This window comes from Chaetodon trifascialis, chromosome 10, assembly GCF_039877785.1.
Source record: "Chaetodon trifascialis isolate fChaTrf1 chromosome 10, fChaTrf1.hap1, whole genome shotgun sequence".
Lineage (NCBI taxonomy): Eukaryota > Metazoa > Chordata > Actinopteri > Chaetodontiformes > Chaetodontidae > Chaetodon > Chaetodon trifascialis.
The window spans coordinates 18,082,103-18,104,139 of record NC_092065.1 but is presented as its reverse complement, the minus strand read 5'-3'; the positions used below and the strand labels follow the sequence as shown (position 1 = coordinate 18,104,139).

Sequence of the window (22,037 nt, the reverse complement as noted above, 5' to 3'; positions counted from 1 at the left end):
TAGATTTACTGTGCACATGGACACATAGACACATAGTCAAGTTAAGGGTCATGAGCCTGAGTACTTAAGTGACCTTTCCTGCCTCCCCCCATCTTGAACCTGAGCCACAACCTCTCGTACGCCCATCCTTTTTCGTTTCCCTAAAACAACTCTTCCCTTTTCCCCTCACCCCTTTTTCCTCCTCTTTGAATGGCAATTGCAACGCAGGGGTCAGGAGGGCATTATGGGAGGCAATCACAGTAGTTTATTTTGGCTCTCTCACCCCCACACCAAGTCCTTGGCTGTGCAGGAGCAGTGCCGCCACCTTGCCTGCTTGCTGCCTGGGAAACAAACACATCCTTAATCACCCAGGCCCTGTATCCGCCAAGGCCACACCAGTTGAGCCCTGTCTGACAAGCTCAGGCCAGAAAAGTTGGACTCCATCTGATGAACTCAGGCCATACAAGTCAAGCTCTGTCTAGTGAACCCAGGCCTAGTGGCAGCCAGACAGTCAAATCCAGGTCGCACTAGTTGAGTACCCTTTGTTGAAACAGAACCAGCAAGGACATGGTCTTCAAGCTCAGTGTCTGCTCAACCCTGGCCAGCCTGATGGTCAAAGCTAGGCCAGGGAAGTCGAGCCCTGTTGAGTAAATGCAGACCACAAAAGACCTGCCGGGCTGGTTGGAATCAAGCCAGAAAAGAGCTGATCTATCTTTGGCTGGGTGAGCAGTTCTGTCATTATGTTGGCTAAGTGATGGCTAACAGCGGGAACCTCTGACGTAAGCACTGCGCAGCTGAGGGCTGGCAGTGAAACGAGATGTAAGACAGGAGGAAAGATGTTTAAAAAACAAGCCAGTGGCCAACAGCCATTTAACCAGAGATGAGTAAGGCTTGTTGTCATACGCCATCCATCCCATTCAACTTAATCCCCAAAACCAAGACCTATAGCCTCTAAATCTCAGTCTATTTTTCTCTCTGTCCATCTGCCTCTCACCAGTTCAAGTTCTCAAATATTTTCCCTGACTCCTCTTCATAATGGCTTGCTGTTTTACAGCACTTTCACCCCTCTCTCACACCTCTGTCTATGTGAATGACCAGGATCAACAAAACGAACGTGTTCAGGTCTGAGAATGTGCTTTTGTAACTGTGTTTGTGTGTAAACAACAGGGGCACTAAAACCCAGGTGGCATTTTTGCAGCTCCCCCTACGATGTCTGTTTGACAATGAGAGCGAAGGCAGGCCCTCAGATATGCGGTAGGCTGGTAATAAGCCGACTCTCAATGCCACGTTCAAATGAATTTGGTGCTGCTTCATGCATTGTGCGTCTGTTTGGAACGTTGGTTGTGCATGTCCTCAAAAATTCACCCTACGTCTATTTAAGATGCAATATGCACATGGACAGTAGGGGCAGTGCAGGGGCAGTGTGGGAGTGGTGCCTGTGTGTGTTACGTAGCTTACATTCGAAAATACTGGTGGTGTTTCTCATCATCCGTGTCTCCCATTGGCAGAACAAGAAAAACATACTTGGCATTGTCACAACCTGCTTAATTTAGGGGCTTTATATACCATCAATAATGGCACCGCTGTCAATTTTCTGCCGCGATCTCAGAATGAACATTTTAGTATGCGAGTGTTGCCATATTTAATTGTTTACACCATGCAGATCTTGAAGTTCTATACCATGAGTTCTTTTGTAAGCCATCCGTTGGTATCCTTCAACAACACAAGTAATATTCAGGCAAGTATATCGTGAACAATTACATTCACTACACTGCCAGTTAGCTATGCAAACACATGGTAAAAAGCAAGCATGTCTGTGTCAGCCCTGTACACACCATCACCACTACATCAATCACGTTACCCTCTGTCTGCATTGGCATGTAAGATAATCAACCTTGCCCTAGGTGATATAAAGTGATTAGTGACCCTGGTTTGATTGTGTGTGATAAGAAGAGACTTGTGTTAAAGTACCTCAGATTTCATTGCTTGGAGGAAATGAGTCTCTGAGGCTCATTGTTCCCATGGTCTCTCCTCTCGCCTGATCTCCACTGAACCATGTTTCAAGTCGGAGTGACCCGCAGGCAGACACAGAGCCATGATAGACCCGCTGATCCCCATCCAGCCCACCATGCAGCCAGGGAGCAGCTGGAGCACTGAGCAGGTACATGAAGCGCTGAGACCAGCCGGGACTTCCAGGAAGTTCAGCATCAGGGATCAGTCTGTGTTATTGACTTGGCGCAGCCTCCAGCCAGTACGATTCCACCACTGAGGGGTTCACTGGCTGCACAAGTGCACATATGTGTATGTGTGCAGACCAGGGCTCAGTGCTCTGCGGTCCAGATGGGTGGCCAAGCCCCAGTTGATTTCTGTTATTCTGTTATGACAATTGAATCCATTTGAACCATTCAATCCTTCTCTTTCTCTCCCCGCACCACACGCATACTGTATCATCACACCAAGTCCCATCTCGTCCTTTGCTCGTCTTACGTACGTATCACTATTAAGTTGTTTAAAATGCAAATGTATGTGTTGAACAGCTGGCAGGGACAGGGACCACCCAGCCAGTAGAGGAGCATTGTGTTAATAGCAGATAAGCTGAAATGGAGTGTCGGGAGAAATTCTTCCCCTCTTTCAGACAGACAGCTGTGCGTAAGCCTTACAAACACGATGCCACAAAAAAACAATGCCCGATAGCTCCTCCCCCTCTGTGTCACCACAAACAAATCTTTCAGCGCAAACACAGATCAAAGACCCTGCTACCGCCCGTTCAGTGATGAAGGCTGGCATGTGCCATCCTCTGTTGTCAGGACGTCTAATTGATCCTAATTGATGTTGTGACAGGCAAAGACGGGAGGATCTCCGGAGAAGCACAAGTTGGAAAACAGCATTCAGCTTTTATTAAGCACCAGAACGGCTGAAGAAACCAGACTACGACACGGCTGGCTTTACTGATTGATCCTTTGTGTTCCACTGAAAACCAGTTGACGAGCATGGAAGCAATAAGATGCTTCACGCAAACCATACTAGGGCAAGATGTTGACAAATTCTGCAAACAGCGGTGGAAGAAACATCAGATCTTTAACTTGAGTAGGAACACACTAATAAAAAGCATCAGTACTTATTATGCACTGCAGAGGATGGTTATTTGATTATATGATGAAGCATTATTGAGGCATTATGTGTAACAAGCATTTTAATCTTGCAGCTGGTTGTGGAGCTAATAACAACTTTGTATTATGTTGGGGATTTTCTTTGAAAACAATACATCAACATTTTTATCTACAGGGAAACTAACTAGCTGTCAGATGTAGTGGCATTAAAAGCACAATATTTCCCTCTAAAACATGGTGGAGTAATTAATGACAACTGGCAAGGCTCAAGCAGTGGTGGAAAGTAACAAAGTACTCTACTTAAGGAAACTTTTGAGGTCCTTGTGTTTCTATTTCATGCTGTTTTATACTCCACTCGCAACTATTGCACTTTTTACTACAATACATGTATCTCACAGTCATAGCTACAAGCTAAGATCAGAGATTCTACAAACAAAACATGTCAGAAAATAAGATTAGTTGTAGATTTAACAACCATAACAGTATATTAAGTGTTAAAACTTACATGCTACAATATTGAAATACTGTTCAGATCTTAATGCAACTATGATAATAGCAAAATAAATACATAAATGTAGCACATTATATAATAAATACACTATATAATAACACCTTTTGGTGATTATATTTGCAATTTTACCGTAGTAGCTTAGTAGATCTGAGTATTCCCACAGCTGTGCACAAGTAAAGTACCTCCAAACTGCACTCAGCACAGTCAGCCATAAACGACACATAAAAGAACTGAATTTTCCTGTTGCCATTTGCCAATGAACTTCAAGATAAAGAATGTACATTATACATGTTGAGTTAAATCTCATTCTTTTCGAGCCTGAATGTCAATTAATGACATTCAACATCCGTAATTTCAGTGTAAACACTGGATGTGATTTCACTGGTTCACAAAAAGGTGAAAACTGCACAGAATGAAGAGTGCGTCTCATACCCACTGACAATAGAGATTATCTGTCGTACCTTCTTAACACTAGAAAATACGAGCTGAACAGCAAAGCAGACTGATTCTTTGTAATCTAAGCAACAATAAACAGGCGGTCCATATGTTTTCTACAGTGTCCTCCTTCGGTTGTTACTCCTGGCTCTGAGCCAACAAGTGTATAGATGTGAGTACAGTATGGCTGTGTATATACACTGAGGGGCCACGTCAGGGTACATTTTATGGATGTGTGTGCGGTTCACAATGAGGCATGAACACGAGCGTCATGTGTGCCTGTCTCTCTCTGTGTGTGTGTGTGTGTGTGTAGTAAGTTCTTGGAGAAACAGAAGATTATAACTTTTTTTTCACATAAGGGTACATAGGGTACATGGACTCACAATGAAACAGACGCACACATACACATACATACACACACTAATGGGGTGACAGAGTGCACTGGCTGAGCTCACATGAGCCAATGGCAACCTGGGGAAGGAGGAATGTGTATGGCGCTAGTCCAAGAGAGGCCGTCAGAATCCTCAGCAGGCAACCCCGGTTGTCTTAGTGAATACAAGTGAGTGTGTGGGAGTGTGTGCGTCTGCACAAGAGGCTGGTAGGGGTAGTAACTGTGTAACTATATGAGTGTGTGTAATTTTACAGACAGTTGGCGATGAATTTTGTGAATGTGCACAGCAAAGCTTTCAATTTAAACCCTCTTTTGTTATTAGTTGCAGCAGACTACAGTCTATATGAAGCTCTCTGTTTCTTTCTTTTTTGCACACATGCACAGCCATCCCCTCACAGGGCGGCCCCAAAGACCACATAACGATGATATGAACGGCAACATAACCTTATCAGCAGCATTACTCGATCTTAAATTCCTTAACAGCTACAAGATGCAGGGGAGAATCTGTAGGTGAAGAGTTCCCTTGCAAGTGGACACTTTCTCCAGCCAGCAAAGAGGAGATCTGCCTTCTGAGGGAGGCCATAGAGAGTCAGGGAGGACACTAACTATACCGCCACTCATCCCACTAATCCCAAAAATACAGCATGATGTCATGCAGATTCCAAGTGTGGACTGCAGTAGCAGAAACAGGGTCATGTGTGCACTTGACTAATGCACAACCGACAAGAAAAAAAAGAGAGAGAGAGAGGAGTAAGGAGGGAAAAAGGAGGAGAGTGAAGGGCTGTTTAAAATATTCAACCCCCCTTCCATTAACTAACCGTGTAGGGATGGGAACACGACCTCCACTGTACATCTCATGAGAGAGAAAAAAAAAAGGTGGGAGAGAGAGAGAGATGGTGCACTGTGGGAGTAGACCTCTTTCATCCAGTAGCCCTTGAATCCAGCTCAGCATTTTCTCAGTGATGTCATCTCTTTTTCACTCTCACTTCACCCTCTTCACTTTCTCCCTCACCTCCATCTGCTCTCTCACTCCATCCTTCCTGGGCTTTCTGCGTCTTGCACGCACATGGTCGCATTCCCTCCCTCTGCACTTACACGACGTGTGGTGCATTGCAATATACCGTGCATCTTGTTCAGCACACACAGATCCCTATAAATCTGGAGCTGCCTACAGTCATCCCGAGTTCAGCTGAAATAGGGTGTTCGCGGCTCGCTCGTTGCTCACCATCCCTCCATCCTCTCCCGTTCCTTCACACTCCAGCCACACAGCATCATCGGACAGGCAGGGAGAACACTGTGTTAACAAACATGGAAATGGCTGCCAGCTGCATGGACAGGGCCAGACAGGGGGGGAGACACATTGTGCATGCAGCTTTTTATTGGGTATGAAGAGAAGGAAGAGGCATGGGGAGACCAAGGAAGAGAAGAGGAGTGCATATAGCTCCAAAAAAACAAGGCTATTTAGCAGTCGATATGTTTTACAGCAGTGGAGTTGGTGCAGAATATTTACAGTGCAGATGGGTTTGTTTGACCACAGTGTTGAGAAGAAAAAAAAAAAAAAACTTCCATGGGGGAAATTTTAAAAACACGAGTCTGCGCTGCGGTCTAAGCCCTCTGCAGGAGACAGTGACCAGTCTCTGCCAGCGAGGTCTGGTCTGATCCGCTCCGACAGGAGCTCCAAACACCTGCTTACATAAAGTGGAGCTCCTCCTTTTGCACGTTCATTGTATCACTGACATTATTAGTCTCAACAGCCTCATATAGTAATTCATCCTTCAACACACATCACTGTACATTTTAATGAGTACTGTTTATTGAAAGTGTTTTAGCCGGTGCATCCTGGTCTGGGGATTTAAGATGCTGACCATATAATTGTTGTAAATGTCTCCAATTTTGAGGGATGCCAGGCCCACATTTCATGTCACCTTCTGAAAGAAAAATGCAAAGAGTTACAGTCTCTCTCCAACTCTATCATATGACCTCCATAAAGGGAATCAGCTGGATCACCCGTGTCTGGTTCAGCATCTTCTGGATCTAATGTGGAGGACAGTTAAGTGCATTCGAACGTCAGGCTAGCCAATTGATTCGAATATGCTAAATTTTTCATTTTTCTGACTGCCACACTGCTCTCACATTCCTTTGTTTTTTGTAAAAGATCTCAAAGTCAATGGGCTGCAACGTGAGAAAACAACTGATGGAGTTTGAGTGTTACTTAACGTTTTGTAAAAGATCTCAAAGTCAATAGGCTGCAACACGAGAAAACAACTGATAGAGTTTGAGTGTTACTTAACGTTCTGCAGCCAGCCAGGATTCTGCCCCATTGTCTGTCTCCAAAGTGACCGGAGCTCACCTACCAGCAAGACACTTCACCCCCTCACCACACCAGAATAACACACCTTATAAATAGGGAGCTTCCTGCTGGTGGTGGTGGCTCGTGTGAGACGGGGGTCACCTGGCAAGTTTTGAGGTAAATATTGCATTTTGGGGCCGACTCGCGCTTTTGTCTGAAAAGAGAAACAATCATCTGTTTAATTCGCATCCAAACACTACGCAATCTTGGCCAATCCCTTCACAGATGTTATCACTTAAAAACGAAAGTCTATCCTTCTTTAGCTCATGTATCATTTTTATTGATTAGAATAATATCCCAAATCATCTTGTCAGCAAAATTATCATCATGGGCAGAAATCAAATCATATCGTCCTCATTTTATTTCCAGTAGAATATAAACGATTTCGAGAATTACTTCTCTAAACATCTGAATCACTCGGAGACCAGTCTGTCGAGAGACTATCATGTTACATTGTATGTCTTGATCTCTTTGACTACGACCGTCTATGACTTCATTTGTTTTACTTCTTCCACCCCCGAATGATTTTCTGTTGTTTGTTTTTAATCAGTTAGTAAGTTGTTCCTGTTTACTTGGTCTTATAAAGAGCTAAAATGACTAAGAGACATTTGTCTGTGTGATCAACAGATGAGCTCATTAACCAGTGTGTGTCTCAGTGTGTTTGCACACTATAAAATGTGGCATCTATCTGACTTTAAGTGGCAGTACCCAAAATGTCCAAAACAATACATCACCAGGACTGGTCATAAAAAGGAGTAATAATATCAGCACCTCAGTGCCGGTTTAATGGCTGCAATATGTATGTACAAATGTGTGTCTGAAGTCATGGGGTACTCCCATGACAAGGAACAGGAGGGGAACAGGGACAAGATTTTATTGGCAAACAACAGAACCTGATTTCCCAACTTTCATGTGGGGTCTGTTCAGGCCAAGAGGAGAGCAAGAACAGGAATTTGGTCTCCCTCTCTGCTGGTTAAGCAGCTGTTTCTCTGGAGGTCCTGACTGGGCAGCAGAGACAGAAGGAGCAGGGAAACAGGAAAATAAAAAGTGAGAGTGAGGCAGACAGAAAAGAAATGGAGTGCCTGTGTAACAGGAGGCTCGTTTTGTTCCAAATCAGATTGCTTTATAGCGACGCAGGGGGTGAGTGGTTCCAGGCAGCAGACAATGGGCCAACAGGATCAATATTGACATTCTCCTTAGTGATAGCTGAGTTTGCTGGGTGAGGTCAGGGACGGGACCTTTGTGTTAGCCAGCCAGCATTAGTGGTCATGGCTGGGGGACACTTACTGTAACCTTGGCCTCTCAGCATAATGGAGGTTCTGAGCGAGCCCAGGAGAGGTCCCTCCCCTTTATGGGCCTTATTACCGTAAGAGAGCTCAGTCCTCAAGTGGCCCGATTCAAACACAGATCATTACTTTGTCAAAACAGCTACCAGACCACGTTGGCACACGCTCGGGCCAGCTTGTGTGGTGAACAGTGTCTTGAAGTGCCAGTTGTTGAGCGCAGCAGCCGTGGGAGATGAGGCGAGGAGAACACAAGAAAAAGTAAGCAGAGCATTTTTGGACAAGTGACCGTTTATTAGTTCTTATTCCAACAGCACTTACAATTAGACATATTCACTGGCAAGTCCCCTGCGCTAGGCAAACACACACACAAACATTGGGTACAATCTTCTCTCAAGAGTTATGGCAGGAGGCGCTACCGCAAAATAATAAAACACTCCAGCAAATTCCATATCGTTGCTTTTGCTGAAACAACATCTCAATTGTTGTTTACCTAAAGTGGTCAATTAATCCAAGGCAAACTCATAAAAGAGCAAAGTATGTGGGTTGTCCAGGTAGTCTGATCCAACTGGCTAAGAGTCAGGGCTACTAGGGATACCACAATATACCACTCCCCAGCGCGGCAGAGGAAGAGGAGTGTGGGACAGGGACAAGGAGAAAGAGGGACAGCAGAGGACGAGAGGGAAGGAAAACTCCTGAGGAAAGAGGAGAGACAAGGAAAGAGGAGGTGCAGAGGCAGAAGTGCCAAAGAGGAGGAGTAAAAGGAGAAGGGGGTGGGATGGGATGAGTGGGAGGAGAAAGGAGAGGAGGTCATCTGAGGTGATGGAGATTATGTACAGTGGGCTGGTTTCATGAAAGATGGAGCTGGGCCACTCTCCTCCTCTTGTGATTCTGTTCTGGCTCGGGTTACTGGACCGAAGCCTTGAAAACTCTCACACACACATGCACGCGCACGCACACACAAGCACACACACACACCAAACACATCTCCAGTCTCACACACACATACACGCTCATTCTTCTTTCCTACACACTTGTGAGTGTTTTCTTACAGAAATAGAAGTGACGTCACAACAGTCGCGTTGTAAATCAATGCACGTTGCTCCCAACGAAACGCCCACGCGCACATACGAGCCCAGAGCTCCCGGTCAGTGGGCTGTCTCAGAGTCCGAACCACTCGGTGACCCCTCCTCTCCTGGGGTCAAGTTTCTGCCTCTGCTTCTCGTCCTCCATGAACTTCTGCTGAATGTCCTCCACGGAGCCCTCCGCCACCTTCTGTTCTTTTGTCGAAAAGATGTCAGGGAAGGTGAACGTCTGGCCCTGGGCCTGGGATACAAGGGCAAAAAAAAAAGAGAGGAAATGAGAAAAGAAACCATCGCCTAATAAGAGGAATTAGTTGGATATTTTCTCATTTAAATCACTTCAGAAACCAACATGTCAAACGTGTCAAATTGCATTTTCCTATTCTTTACAGAGACGACAAGTGAGATACGGATTTGGAATTCAGGACACTTCTTCTCCCTCTATACTCCTCTTCCAGTTACACAAACGCTCTCTTTCACTCTGGCATTCAATTTCTCCAACTCTCTCCCACATTTAATCTCTCATCTCTCTCCATTTCTCTGGTCTTGATTTATTCAGAGGGAAAGGATGGTATCCATTATTTATTCCATACCAACCCATCTCTGGCCATGGCTAATGCATCACTGGCCCAACAGTAGTCTGTGTCAGGCCTGCCGTGGAGTACAGTACAGCACACACACATGCATGCTTGCACGCCCTCACACAAAAAAATAACAGGTCAGTGGGTGCAGGCATGCACACATATCCATAGCCTATCCCTCTCAGCCTCTCCCATGGACACCTGGCAACAAGAATGCACTGTTATCAATCTCAACTGGAGCCAAATCATTGCTGTCCTTAAACGACTCATAGAAAGGCAGATTATAACAGTCTGTGATGCGACTGCACTTACATGTGTCACTTTTATCACTAAGTGTTCGGATTTTGAGCAAACTGCTAATCCTCACAAATGTTCCCAAAGTGATTAATGATCGCTAACGTTGTCGTTTGCACCAAACAACAGCTTCCACTTCACAATGACAAATAGTCACATGTCATTATGTGACTCATAACCTTCCAAATTATTTCATATAAAGGCCTACCACTATAAAATGAATTGCTTCCATGAACACAATTGTCAATCAACTATTCTGTTTAAATATGTGAAATATTTTGTTTGGGGTCAGTGTGTAGGCGTTAAGGAATGGTCTGGCTCTGATGTGAACGTTACTTTGTCTGTCTCCAACCCCCAAAATACCAAGAGAAACATGCATATAATTACCACATAGCATGGTTTAATTCCCAAAGGGGGAGACAACATGAAGCTCGCTCAGCCAAAGATGCAGAATGGAGCTGGCCTTGTCTACTTCCAAAATGTGCTTCACCAAGACAACCTAAACCAGGAGCCCTCGGTATCACTACTGTGTGTTCAGACTTGTGCATGTATAAATGGGTGCACTCAGGTGCACGTCTGCATGCGTTTTGTCTTGTGCTGCCAAGGTTATGACAAATAGCTAAAATGCATGAGGATTGGATGTTCAGTGGACTTCAGCTCATAAAACAGTGACTGGATACACACTGCTTACCCGAGATTTCCACCGGGCGCGCATCTGTGACGTCGCCTATGTGATGCATATTTGCTCCATCCTCCACATGTCCAATCCCCAGCACTCGCGTGTCAGAAGTGTTTTCCCTGCCAATCTTTGTTGACTTGGTCAGATTGTGTTTATTTGGTCATTTCCCCTTGATTTCTCTTGACTTTTACCATTGGTGGGTAGCCTTCAAGGTTAAATGGTTTCTTTTTTTTTGCCTGTTTTAATTGCATTTATTGCTGATGTACAATCAGGAGTCTCATTTTGAAATTTTGCTGGATTCTTGACACCATTCCTGTGTCTGACTTCCCGTCTGGCTCGATCTGCTCTGTGCACACTGATGTGCCTGAAATAGACTCAGCATGTACACTTCTGGAACACCTTTGAAGCGGAGATGCAACACATGGTGGAAATGCATTCATCAACTAGAATGGCAGCGACCAGCTCCATAATACGCGTCACGGACGGAGCGTGGACCTTATGTGCCTGGTGGAAATTAGGGGTAAGAAGTCTGTCTAAGATGCTCCGTACTTCATGACTAGTCGGCACTGGAATGAGCCTACATCACGAAACATTTTTGGTTTAACCAAGGTTGACAGGGAAAAAAAACCAAAACAAAACAAAACATTGTTAAAAGTAGCGGAGTAGTTTTAAACTCATTTTCTCTATTTTCATGTCCCCATACATGGGTGAAGAGAAAAATGTGGAGAAAATACAAAAAGCAGCTGATCGTGTGCCAGTCCCTGAAATCAAAACTACAAATATATATGAACAAACAGTTAAATTACACAGTGCTCATGCTGCAAAAAGTATTTTTAAGTCCATTTTCCATCTACATTTTTTGTAGACTGAAGTTTTGAAAAGTGTCACATGTTTATTTCAAAATAAACCGCAATAAATTAGCTTATTAGCCAAAAACAATGAGCCCAAATAAGCCACACTCTATTTACTTTTTATTGGTTGCAGAGACCACAGTCCACCTTTCACCAGTGTTTCTTAGTTACTGACTAATCCTAATTTGAAGTTTTCAGTGAAAAACAAGCCACCATAATGGGGAGAGACTGGCTGGCTTTTAGTCTACAAATATCCAGACGGTATTGCATTAAGACATTAACCACAACCCAGTCTTTATGTATGCGAACCGCAGTTGAGTCTGACATGTCCGATCTAATGATACTGGCATGATCAGGCATCTAGCTATATCAAAACCCAACTATTATGGAAACTACTATTTTGGTATGATACTTTACACAGAACTGTATTCGTGTTACTCTGTGAAACCTGGCCATTTGAGTGTAAACTCTCTGATACCAGCTTTGAGGAGTAGCTAAAGCAAAACATGCACAACCTTAAATCAAAAGAAAAGCCACCCTGTTCTTGTGTTCCTGTCTTGCGGCAACGCCTATATTGCAAACTACAGGAGGTTTTCTGGTGAGTGCAGTAATACAGGAGGAGAGACAAGAGTACAGACCCATGAGGAGGAGAGGCCATAGTCAGGCACAAGCAGAGAGCTGCCAAACACCAGGGAAGCACCTGGAAACCAACAGCCCTGCCAAGACCCTCAGTGTCTCTGTGCACTCGCACACACTGCCATCGAGGAACGCGAAATCCAGAACACAAACACTGGACCAGGTCAAGGGAGGTTTGCTGCAGGAGTAAGAGGAGGAGGAGTGGGGAGCAGGAGTAGGAGGCAGCAGGGAGAACGATGGGGGTGTAGGATGTGAGGAAGTGACTGGGAGAGGAGGAAGAGCAAAGCAGGGGTGATGGGGGAAGGGGTCTACCACAGCGCTATAAACACCAGACCTGGCAACGGGAGGAACAATGAAGCAGTGAGCCAAACAAGACTTCACCCAACTTGAACCAAATGTTGTCGCATGACAGTTCCCAGTTATACGGTGCAGCACTGGACACCTTGTGTATACACACGGCGAAGATTAATACTGGCCTGAGAGAGCGCGATTCACAAAAACAACAAAGCCCCAAGATTGAAATCAACAAAGCGCTGAGACTCGTTAAACAAGTCTTATTGTTGGCAGCAGGCCGCACCCTGTGTGTGTGTGTGTGTGTGTGTGTGTGTGTGTGTGTGTGTGTGTGTGTGTGTGTGTGTGTGTGTGTGTACGTATGTGTGTGCACGCTCGTGTCGAGCGTCTGCTGGACACATTTCCGCAATGAGAGAAAGTGCTGGCAGAGAACGTTCATATTTTTGTTTGAAATATATACGTCGCACCACAGCAGAGGCAAAAACCCATGTCCCCTCGGTCTCTCTGCGCTCCGAGCCAAAACGATCTTCCTGTGTGTCTGTCTGCCTCTTTCTACTGGTGTGAGAGAGAGAGAGCGAGTGCGTGTGTGCGTGTGCGTGTACGTGCGTGAATGCATACTGAGTGATTTACGGAGATGATCGAGGTCTGGTCCAAAAGGACAAAAGTGGGGAAAGACAGTCAGGCATTATGTGCCTCCGGGGTTATGTTACCTACTATGCTTCCTAGATGACAAATTGTAAGGCGTGGATATTTTCCCTCGCTCTGCCATCATCTTCACTGTGCTCCCAATTGAAACAAGCTGCCATCCAGGAATATTGGGACAAGGCCCCACACAGCTAGTGCTGTAAACATACTCCTCTTACGCACATGAACAACCCATTACACCCACAGTTTCCCTCTCAATGGGAAAAGAAGGAGAAACACTGGGGGGAGGCGGGGGGGGGTCATTGACTCACTACCAAATCATCTCACTTTCCCGATCTGTGTGTATATGTGTATGTTTCCTTACTAAGCTTGAATTCGATGTCTTGTTCTGTTCCAAGAAGTGTGTGTTCAGGTTGTCGATCTGCTCTGCGTCACGTGGTCACATCAGGGGACCGCTGTGTTTGAATGGGGTAGCAGTTACATTCAGAAAATGCTGGTGTAAGCCTCGAGGGGGCTTCACTGAAATGTCCCCACATCAAACCTGGGTTTGTGTGTGTGTGTGTGTGTGTGTGCTCATGTGACAGTCAAACACAAACCCCAAGTAATCCTGTTTGCGGGCCCAGAGGGATGGAGGGAAAGAGGAGAGTGAAAAGAGAGAAGACCAGGCGAGGGATGGAAAGAGAGACACAAAGGACAACTGTATTCTATCTGATTGACCTTTGCTTCTGATCTGTGACAAACTGAGCATGCAGTCGTAACTCAAAAACAGCCGCAGGGGGAAAAAGTCCTGGTGTGTGTTTGTCTCTGTAATAATTTCCCCTTAAGAGAAGAAAAAAAAATGGAAGAATGTCGAAAGAATGGACAAATGTGTGACCGGCAAACCTTGCGATGCATGTGAAATCAATACGGGGAAAATGTGAAGGGGGTGACTCTTTTATTATTCATAAGCTTAGATTTAAGTATGAAATATGAAAGCCATAGTTGTTCTGGCCTGATGTGCTAAAATGTCTTTGATGAAAACAGGAAGGTGCTGGTGCTCGGAGCTTGAATAGAACATTATGGCACAGTCAGCAGCCGGGGACACAAAAGGCTGATTCAACCTGCTGTTCTGAGAGTTAAAGCATATGGGACATGAAGTGGACCAGACTGGACCAGGACCAGCTGCACCACCAGACATCGCCATGTGACAGATGAGATACACATCACCATTTAAATGCCTCTGAATGGGCTGCACAGTAAGCGCAGAGTAAGAAGTATGCTTCCGAAAATACAAAACAAAAGGAGGCTTTCAAAGATGATTACTCAACCCCATTGTAGTAGGTTTGACTTCATTTTCCAATATCCTCGATCCACAGAATAGCCTTCATGGTATCAGGTTTTATGTCCTCTGGAATGAAACAAGTTTGGAGCAACGTTTTATTACTTTGAAGACTGTTTAACAGCTGTAAAACTACTCTCGAGGTCAAATGGTGACTTCCATTCAGATAATCTAGACAACCCAAGAACTGAATCCATCAGAAAATGCATTCTAACTACTCTTTTACGACCAGAGATCAGCCTTCCCCTTTGTGCTCTCTCAAAACCTCGAGCACCTAAAGTTATTGTGGAGCTAAATAAGATGTGACTGAGGGGTGGGGGCCAAGTACACAGACTTCTTGGATGACCTCACTTGACCGAATTAAAGAACAGAGGAGCTCTCAATGTGGTCACAGAGACTGAAAGGCTTAAAGTGGTCTGAAAATGTGAAACTGAGCCATTCACACCAGCCCTAAGAGACTATCAGACAAACTACATATCCTTTTCCTTATTTGATGAGGGACAATCCGGAAGGAATCAGAAGATAGAGCCATTCACAGAGCAGTCAATAAAAAAACAAAATCAACCAGATGTTGGCGGTCGCCATTACAGTCCAGCCAAATCTGGGCCGCACACTGAAATGAGAGGTGTTGACGACCCGGTGAGAAATCTCATGAGGCTGTGGCTCATGCGGCTGCGGTGGCAGTGTGGTGGGTAAACTGTAGCAAAGCACAGAGACATCTTGAACACTTGTGTGTGTGTGTGTGTGTGTGTGTGTGTGTGTGTGTGTGTGTGTGTGTGTGTGTGTGTGTGTGTGTGTGTGGCAGTGAGAGAGAGAGAGAGAGGTGTTCACTTTGCGGCAGAATCTATTTTGACCGCATAGTAGGAGAGCCTGGCAGACTACAGAGGGAGAGACCACAGTGGTGAGGTTACCAGGACTGGAGCTGAGGGCAACCCCCTGCTGAGTGTGTGGGATATATATATATATGTGTGTGTGTGTGTGTGTGTGTGTGTGTGTATAAACCTTATCTATCAAAGGAAACATCGACCGCACATGCATAATGCTCATTTTCAACACACATCGACGCCTGAAGCTGTGAGAGACACCATGTTGTACTGCTGTCAGTAACCAGCTTCACTTGACCATTTCTTGGAGGTCCTGTGCCTTGCTCAAGGGCAACTCATCAAGAGGGAAGAGCGCTTACTGGACTTTTTTTTTCCAAAGAGTCTCCGGTAGCCTCCCTTTGAATTTTAAAAGGTGTGATCACACCTTTGTGAGTCTGCTCTCTTTGGTCTCAGACACCACACCAAATTTTGTTGCATTTTCCTTGTCGGTTCATTTAAGTTCACACTGGCCAATTACTAGTGAACCAGGGCTTGTAAACGAAAGTCAGATGGACTCACAAGTAGCTTGTTTATTGGACAGAGTTTTGGCAACCTGTCATCCTGCAAGATTACAGATTTTGGCAGCCGAGGAGCAAGGGGAAAAAATGAATTTGATTCAAGTTCCTTTAGATTTAAGTAAGCTTCATGGACTTTCTGTGCTTTTTGCCATAATTTAGCATCTCTGGTCTTCATACCAGATAAGAAGGAAATAGCTGACTACAGTGATCTGTACAGGCTGTGGTTTGCTCTTGGTTCATTTTGTTATGCTCGGCGTTCCAAGCATGAGTAAGTGCTGGCTATCCGATGTCAACATCCGTCTCCTAGTACCCATAAAAATCACATGAAAAAATGACCAAACAATAGACAACATGTTCATGAGAATGTTTTTGGGGCTGTTTCCTGTAGTTAGTTCAGATTACATTCCCTGTTCTAACAAACTGTACCCCAGGTCACTTGGACGTGGACCTATCAGGTTCGCTTTGCATTATACTGTTCTTGACCTGACCAGACAAGCAGTAACTAAACTAAAAGCAGGAAGGGGGTTTTCAGACTTGATCGAGTTGAACAGGTCTTCCCTGACCCCAGAGTTTTTCTTGACAGTTATCTATGTTGGTGAAATGTGAAGGCATGCTATCTGACTCAGTGCAGTCTTATAAAGTGGTCCAGCGACCACTCCAACATGATCGCTTCCAAGGAGTTCTGGTGTTGTGCCATGATAACCCTACCAAATGTCAAAACAAACCTACCATGCTTGTATAATGTGTGCTTTTCACATACTGCTGTTTATCGACTTTCTCTGGAATTATACTGTGGTGGTTATCTCATCCTATTATTGTTATACATATTTTTGTTGTCCAAATTAAGGATTCCAAGCAACATGTATTTAAAAAATAACAAAAGCAGCTTGTGAACTTGGTCTTGTGTAAATGCATAACAGTGGGACACAGCTGTTTTTGTGTACTGTATATTGATATGGGAAAATGCTGAGATGATCATTTTAACCAAATCACCCAGCCCTTTTGTCACAAATGTAAAGCAAAGGTCATATTATGTTGCAATGGCGCCGTGTTGTGCAATACGTCCACGGTTTGAATGGATTTTGTGTATACAAAGAAACCCGCACAGACTGAAAGGCTACGACACAAACCTGGGTTTGCACTCAAGTATTTGGACCAGCTCTGCAACAAGTTAGTTATAGTGACTGTAACACGCTTGGCGTGAACACACACTTACTGTTGATCTTACATTCTATAGCTACACCTCCAGAGGACCATGTGCCCGTACTGCTGACCTCTACTTGATGACTTTCCAGACCAACAGTGCATTATCCAAGAGAGCTTTTTGTCTGCGATCACAGAAGAAATACTCAAAGAGAACTGGGAGATGATGGAAGAGGGCAGAAGAGGAGAAAAGACGTAGCCTGATGATTGTAAACAGCTCCGGCTGCCAGGCCCCTGGGTGGGCCACACATTCACTCTCACTTTATCTCATTGACACACACAGACAAACTTACTTAGGTCACTTTTGGGGAAATGACATAGACATACATTCATTTCCTGGAAACCTACCCTAACCCTAATCATAACCAGTACTTGCCTAACCCTAACCCAAAACGTAACCACTGATCCAAAAATCAGGCACAGCTTTTGTCCCCAAATGCACCAGCCGTCCCCAATTAACTGGTCTTGAGCCCGAAACGTGTCCCTGAAAGTCTCTCTCACACATACACAAACACACACACACACACTGAAAATACTCTTCCCTGTCGTGCCTCTGTCCAGCGCCCCGTTACAAACCATTCCAGGGACGGAAAACTGAGAGACGGAGATGGAGATAGACTGACGAGAAGGGAGGGTGAATGGTTAAAGAAAGCCAATACCGAAAGATAAATAAAACCAGACTGTTGTTTTCTCAGGAAAGACAGTGAGGTGAGGATGATTTAACGGGGAGATAAAAGAGCATACAATGAAACTAATTTATGATGCATTTGAGCTTTGTTCAGACAGGTAAAAAATAGAGCAGGTGAAGGAGTCAAACTGTCGAGATGACATGAGAGTCAAAAAGGCATGGAGCAAAATAACAGCAGAGAGAAAGAGCAAAGTGAAATCATGTCTCTCTGTAAAAGACAGATAAGTGGCAGTGAGAATAGACCACTAACCAATAGCATCCTGCTGCGGGTTCACTCGGGGTCATGACCCTGGCCCTCCCTCCAATTACTATGACATCTCCTCCACAGCCCAGCAACAGCCAAATAACTTGGTCAGCTTTGGCTTGCAGCAGCGTATGTTTGAGTGAGCCTCCATGTTGTTTATATTACTGGCTGTTACACTCCTATGGTCCACATAATGGAGACAGACAATATTTTGGACAGTGCTTTTACACAATGTTTTATGTGCAAACATGTATACGCATAGGGGATTATTAATTGCTTGCTGTGCGACTCTTGATTCAGCGTTGATGTATAAAACTTTTGCTCCATTACCCAGTGCTAAACAATCACCTACTCATCTCTGACTGCCGGTAACTTTCATGCTTTTATATTCCACCAAGAGATAAGATTTTGTTGCAAATGCTAAAGTCTAATGAAGGGGGAAAAACATGCCATTCTGCAAATGCATCTTTCTTTTCATTAACCACATTTAATTAACTAATCCTGACAAGTAGCCATACTCTCTGCCAAAGCTGCACCGTTCAGTCTATGCAATGACACAGACATAGACATAGACTCGAGAGGTAATGACTGAATATAAATACATTGAAAGGCTTTTGCAGAAAAAATGGCGGCCATACATACTATCAAAAGTAGGGTTTGAGCTCCGGAAATTTTAAGGATCAAAAGTCTAGCTTCTTAGTATGTATCTTAACAAAGTAATCACACTCTAAAAGAACACCGTAAAAAGAGCTTAATCCTAAAAGAATGATGCTGCATGAACTCTGATGTCCACCTTTAGATAAGATGTGTAGTGACCGCCTTACACACAGGAACGTCCTCATCATGATTCAATATTCTATTTTTTTTTTGCTTTTAACGGCTGAATTTGATATTTGGTACTAGCCAGTACCTTATCCGAACACCAAGCTCATATCAGATTTGGTTTTGGCAGACAGGGAAAGTTGGCTTCGTGCGCAAGTGAATGCTTTAATCCCTGGAATGGAAGTAAAGTCATCTGACATTTTTCAGGATAGATATTAACAATTATCCCATTGTTAATGTGGTCACACAGTGAGGAAAAAGTACTTCAGATGCATCAAGATGCGCAGAGAAACGTATGTAATTATGTGGCACTTCAAGATCCCCAGTCCCAGAGTGGAGGTGCTGTGTGGGACAAAGAGCAGAGTCAGGCAGGTGGGGGATCAGTGGCTCTGGTGTCAACTGAAAATACTTTAAGATCTCTCACAGGGACCTTCTGGCATACTAGTGCCGGGCGTCCAGTGGTACATACGCAAACACTTCTGCCCAGAGACAAACAGAGGGCGTGAGTGAGAAAGTGTGTGTGTGTGTGTGTGTGTGTGTGTGTGGGCGTGGGTGTGTGCGTGTGTTTGTGCATGGTAGTTTTCATGTCTGGGCATGTCTGCTCCCAGCCTGCTACTGGAGACATTGGACCCTGGTAACAGAGCTCTCAGGAAAAGATCATCACCATCTAAATACACACCCAGCCACCCACAAAGACGTTTACATCCATCTGGTCTTGAACTGGGCACTGGGAGGATAACAACAACAACAATAAGACAGAAGAACAGCAACAGCCAAGAATAACACGACCAAATCTGTCCCTATTAGCAATAATGACCAACAAATAGTGAATCATATCGCCTTCAGTCGCCCACCCAACCTCCGTACCTTAAAGCCAAATCACACCTAAACTTTGCTTATCCCAGCCATCCACCCCCATTACACACACATAAACAGCTGTTCACTATCATTATCCCTTCCATCTATGTCATTCACCCCCCACCCACCCCCATGATGTACCCCATTTCTCTCTTGCCACTGCATGTAAACAACCCTCACATACCCTCCCCCCCAATTTCAAGCATCCCCTCCATCCACCCCGCCCCCTCTCGGCCCCAGACCCAACTATCTAGGCTATCAAACACACACACAAACCGTTAGATGTTGCACAAGCACACACACAGACACACACACACATCCCTACATGCACATGCAACATAAACATCTAGGCAATGCCCCTGCCCCCTCCCTGACTCTGAGGAATGCGGGGACCAGCTGGTGGAGAAAATAAAAAACGAAGAAGCATACCAAAACAGGAAATGCATCAGCAGGGGCCTATCAGAGGGCTTTATCAGGCCAGTGGCAGCCCCACTGAGAACCTGGATGGTGCCGCATGCTGATTGGCTGATCAAAGTGGCAGCTGTGTCATTACAGGTCAGGAGGTCAGGGGTAATCAAGAAAGGTTACGAGCATGCGCACTCGTGCATGTGTGTGTGTGCACGCTGGTATGTGTGCGTGTGTGTGAGTGTGTGTTGCCATGGCTATCTAAATAAGGGGAACCTGGAGGAAATGTGAGAGGAAATGAGGGTGATGAGGGAAGATGCTGTGGAGAAAGATAAAGTAAGAATCAATCAAAACGACAAAAGCAAAGATGGAGGAAGAGATGCGGAGAGAGAGACGGAGAGAATGAGATCTCCAGATGTGTGTATTCATACAGCTGAACCGTGCTTTTATTTGTTGTTGCATCACATTAGATTTCTGTACTGAGCTGCTTTTGGGAGATTCATGCCACTTCACTCTCTCTTTTGTTTCTCTTGCTAAAAATCACCAGTAAACATTTGCTGTGGCAATCCATCTGCAGCACAGTCACGTCATTAAAGCTTGTATCATCTGAGCTGAATTGGGCGTAAAGAGTGAAACGTGTGGGAAAGAAACAACAGAGAGCCTTCGGCGAAGCCATTCAAAAAACAGGTTCGCGTGTGAGATTCCAAACCGGATGGTTAAGACCCTGCTCGGTTCTCTATAATTCATGTTCTCTCTCCACTGAGCTCTTATGAAACCTACTCATACACACATACACTCCCGCGTGCGCACACACAGGATTTTACTTAGGAGTGAATTTTCCAAATCAGAAGACACATAGGAAGATGGGGGGGGGGGCTTTCAGAGAAGCTTGATTGCCAGGAAAAGCTTCTGCTTTTATTAGGCTCACCACCAGCATACTTGCACACGTGTGCACACACGTATATATGTACACACACTAATTAGTGCGTCATCCCATTCCTTCCTTCTGCGGATTTATTCGCCTAGAGTGCTGACAGATACGTGTAAATTTAGGTAAGGAAACGTGAATTCCTCAATTCAAACTGAATTGAGAAAAAACATTTAATTAAAATGTTGCCTCAGGAATGTCCCTGTTCCTATAAGAGCTCACTGGACATGTGACGCCACAGTGATGGACCAAATGAGGCTCTCATTAAAGGAGTTAGAGAACAGAGATTTTCTGTTACATGTTCTGGGAAGGTTTACTGAGCCTTGACAGACTCATCATATTGCATTTTGTGGTCATTGTCAGTATTTGTTTTTGACTGTCATCATCGTCTTTCTACCTGTGAGAGTTAGACATCAAGGCAGCACAATTTTGCCAGAAGCTGATGTTAATTTGCCAGCTTTTTTTTAATCTGAGTTCTGTGTAAAATGTCCCTATTTAGTCAACTTCATCCTACTTTATAAAATCAGGCTTTAAATGACTAAAGGGCTGGGCATGTAGTCTTATCTTGGTCCAGTTTTAGTCATGAAAACTGTTGACACTTCAGCCTTTTTTTAGTCATCCTGTCACAGTGAACAGTCTATAATATCTCCACCTCCTCTTTTTCGCCAACGAAAATAAAGAGATTTTTACAGTTGGTGTTAAATGACATCATTGCCATCTTAGCATCGTCTCATGTTAATCATGGGGAAAAAAGCTTGTTGATCAATATATTTTGTCATAATTTTCATTAACAAAATGAACACAAGCCAGACCTGGGGTTAGATAAATGGTCTTTCTCTGCCCGGCCCTTTCTGAGCATAACAAGGGTCACATGACCGACAGAGGTTGTCGCTAGTCCCATTTGGCTGTGGGTTCAACTACCTGTTAGCTTAGATTTAAAATCCAGTTAACATGGTTACATTTAGGTCTAATATGATTAGAGAAAATCATATTTGTTTATTTTGCTGGACAGCAGCATTGTGCTTGCACTGTGCTTTCTTCAGTGACACTATCAACATGCAAGGAAATGGGC

The 22,037-nt window shown here is 44.5% G+C and overlaps 1 protein-coding gene across 1 annotated transcript in view; it reads right to left on the bottom strand.

Annotated features, from left to right (window-relative positions):
• Positions 1-8,337: 8,337 nt before the first annotated feature.
• The window catches only part of mrpl23 (mitochondrial ribosomal protein L23), a 36,092-nt gene continuing 22,392 nt past the window's right edge, over positions 8,338-22,037 (bottom strand). The window contains exon 5 of the mRNA XM_070972361.1: positions 8,338-9,385. Within this exon, the coding sequence (XP_070828462.1) occupies positions 9,221-9,385 (165 nt within the window). The 3' untranslated portion in view covers positions 8,338-9,220. The remainder of the gene's footprint in view (positions 9,386-22,037) is intronic.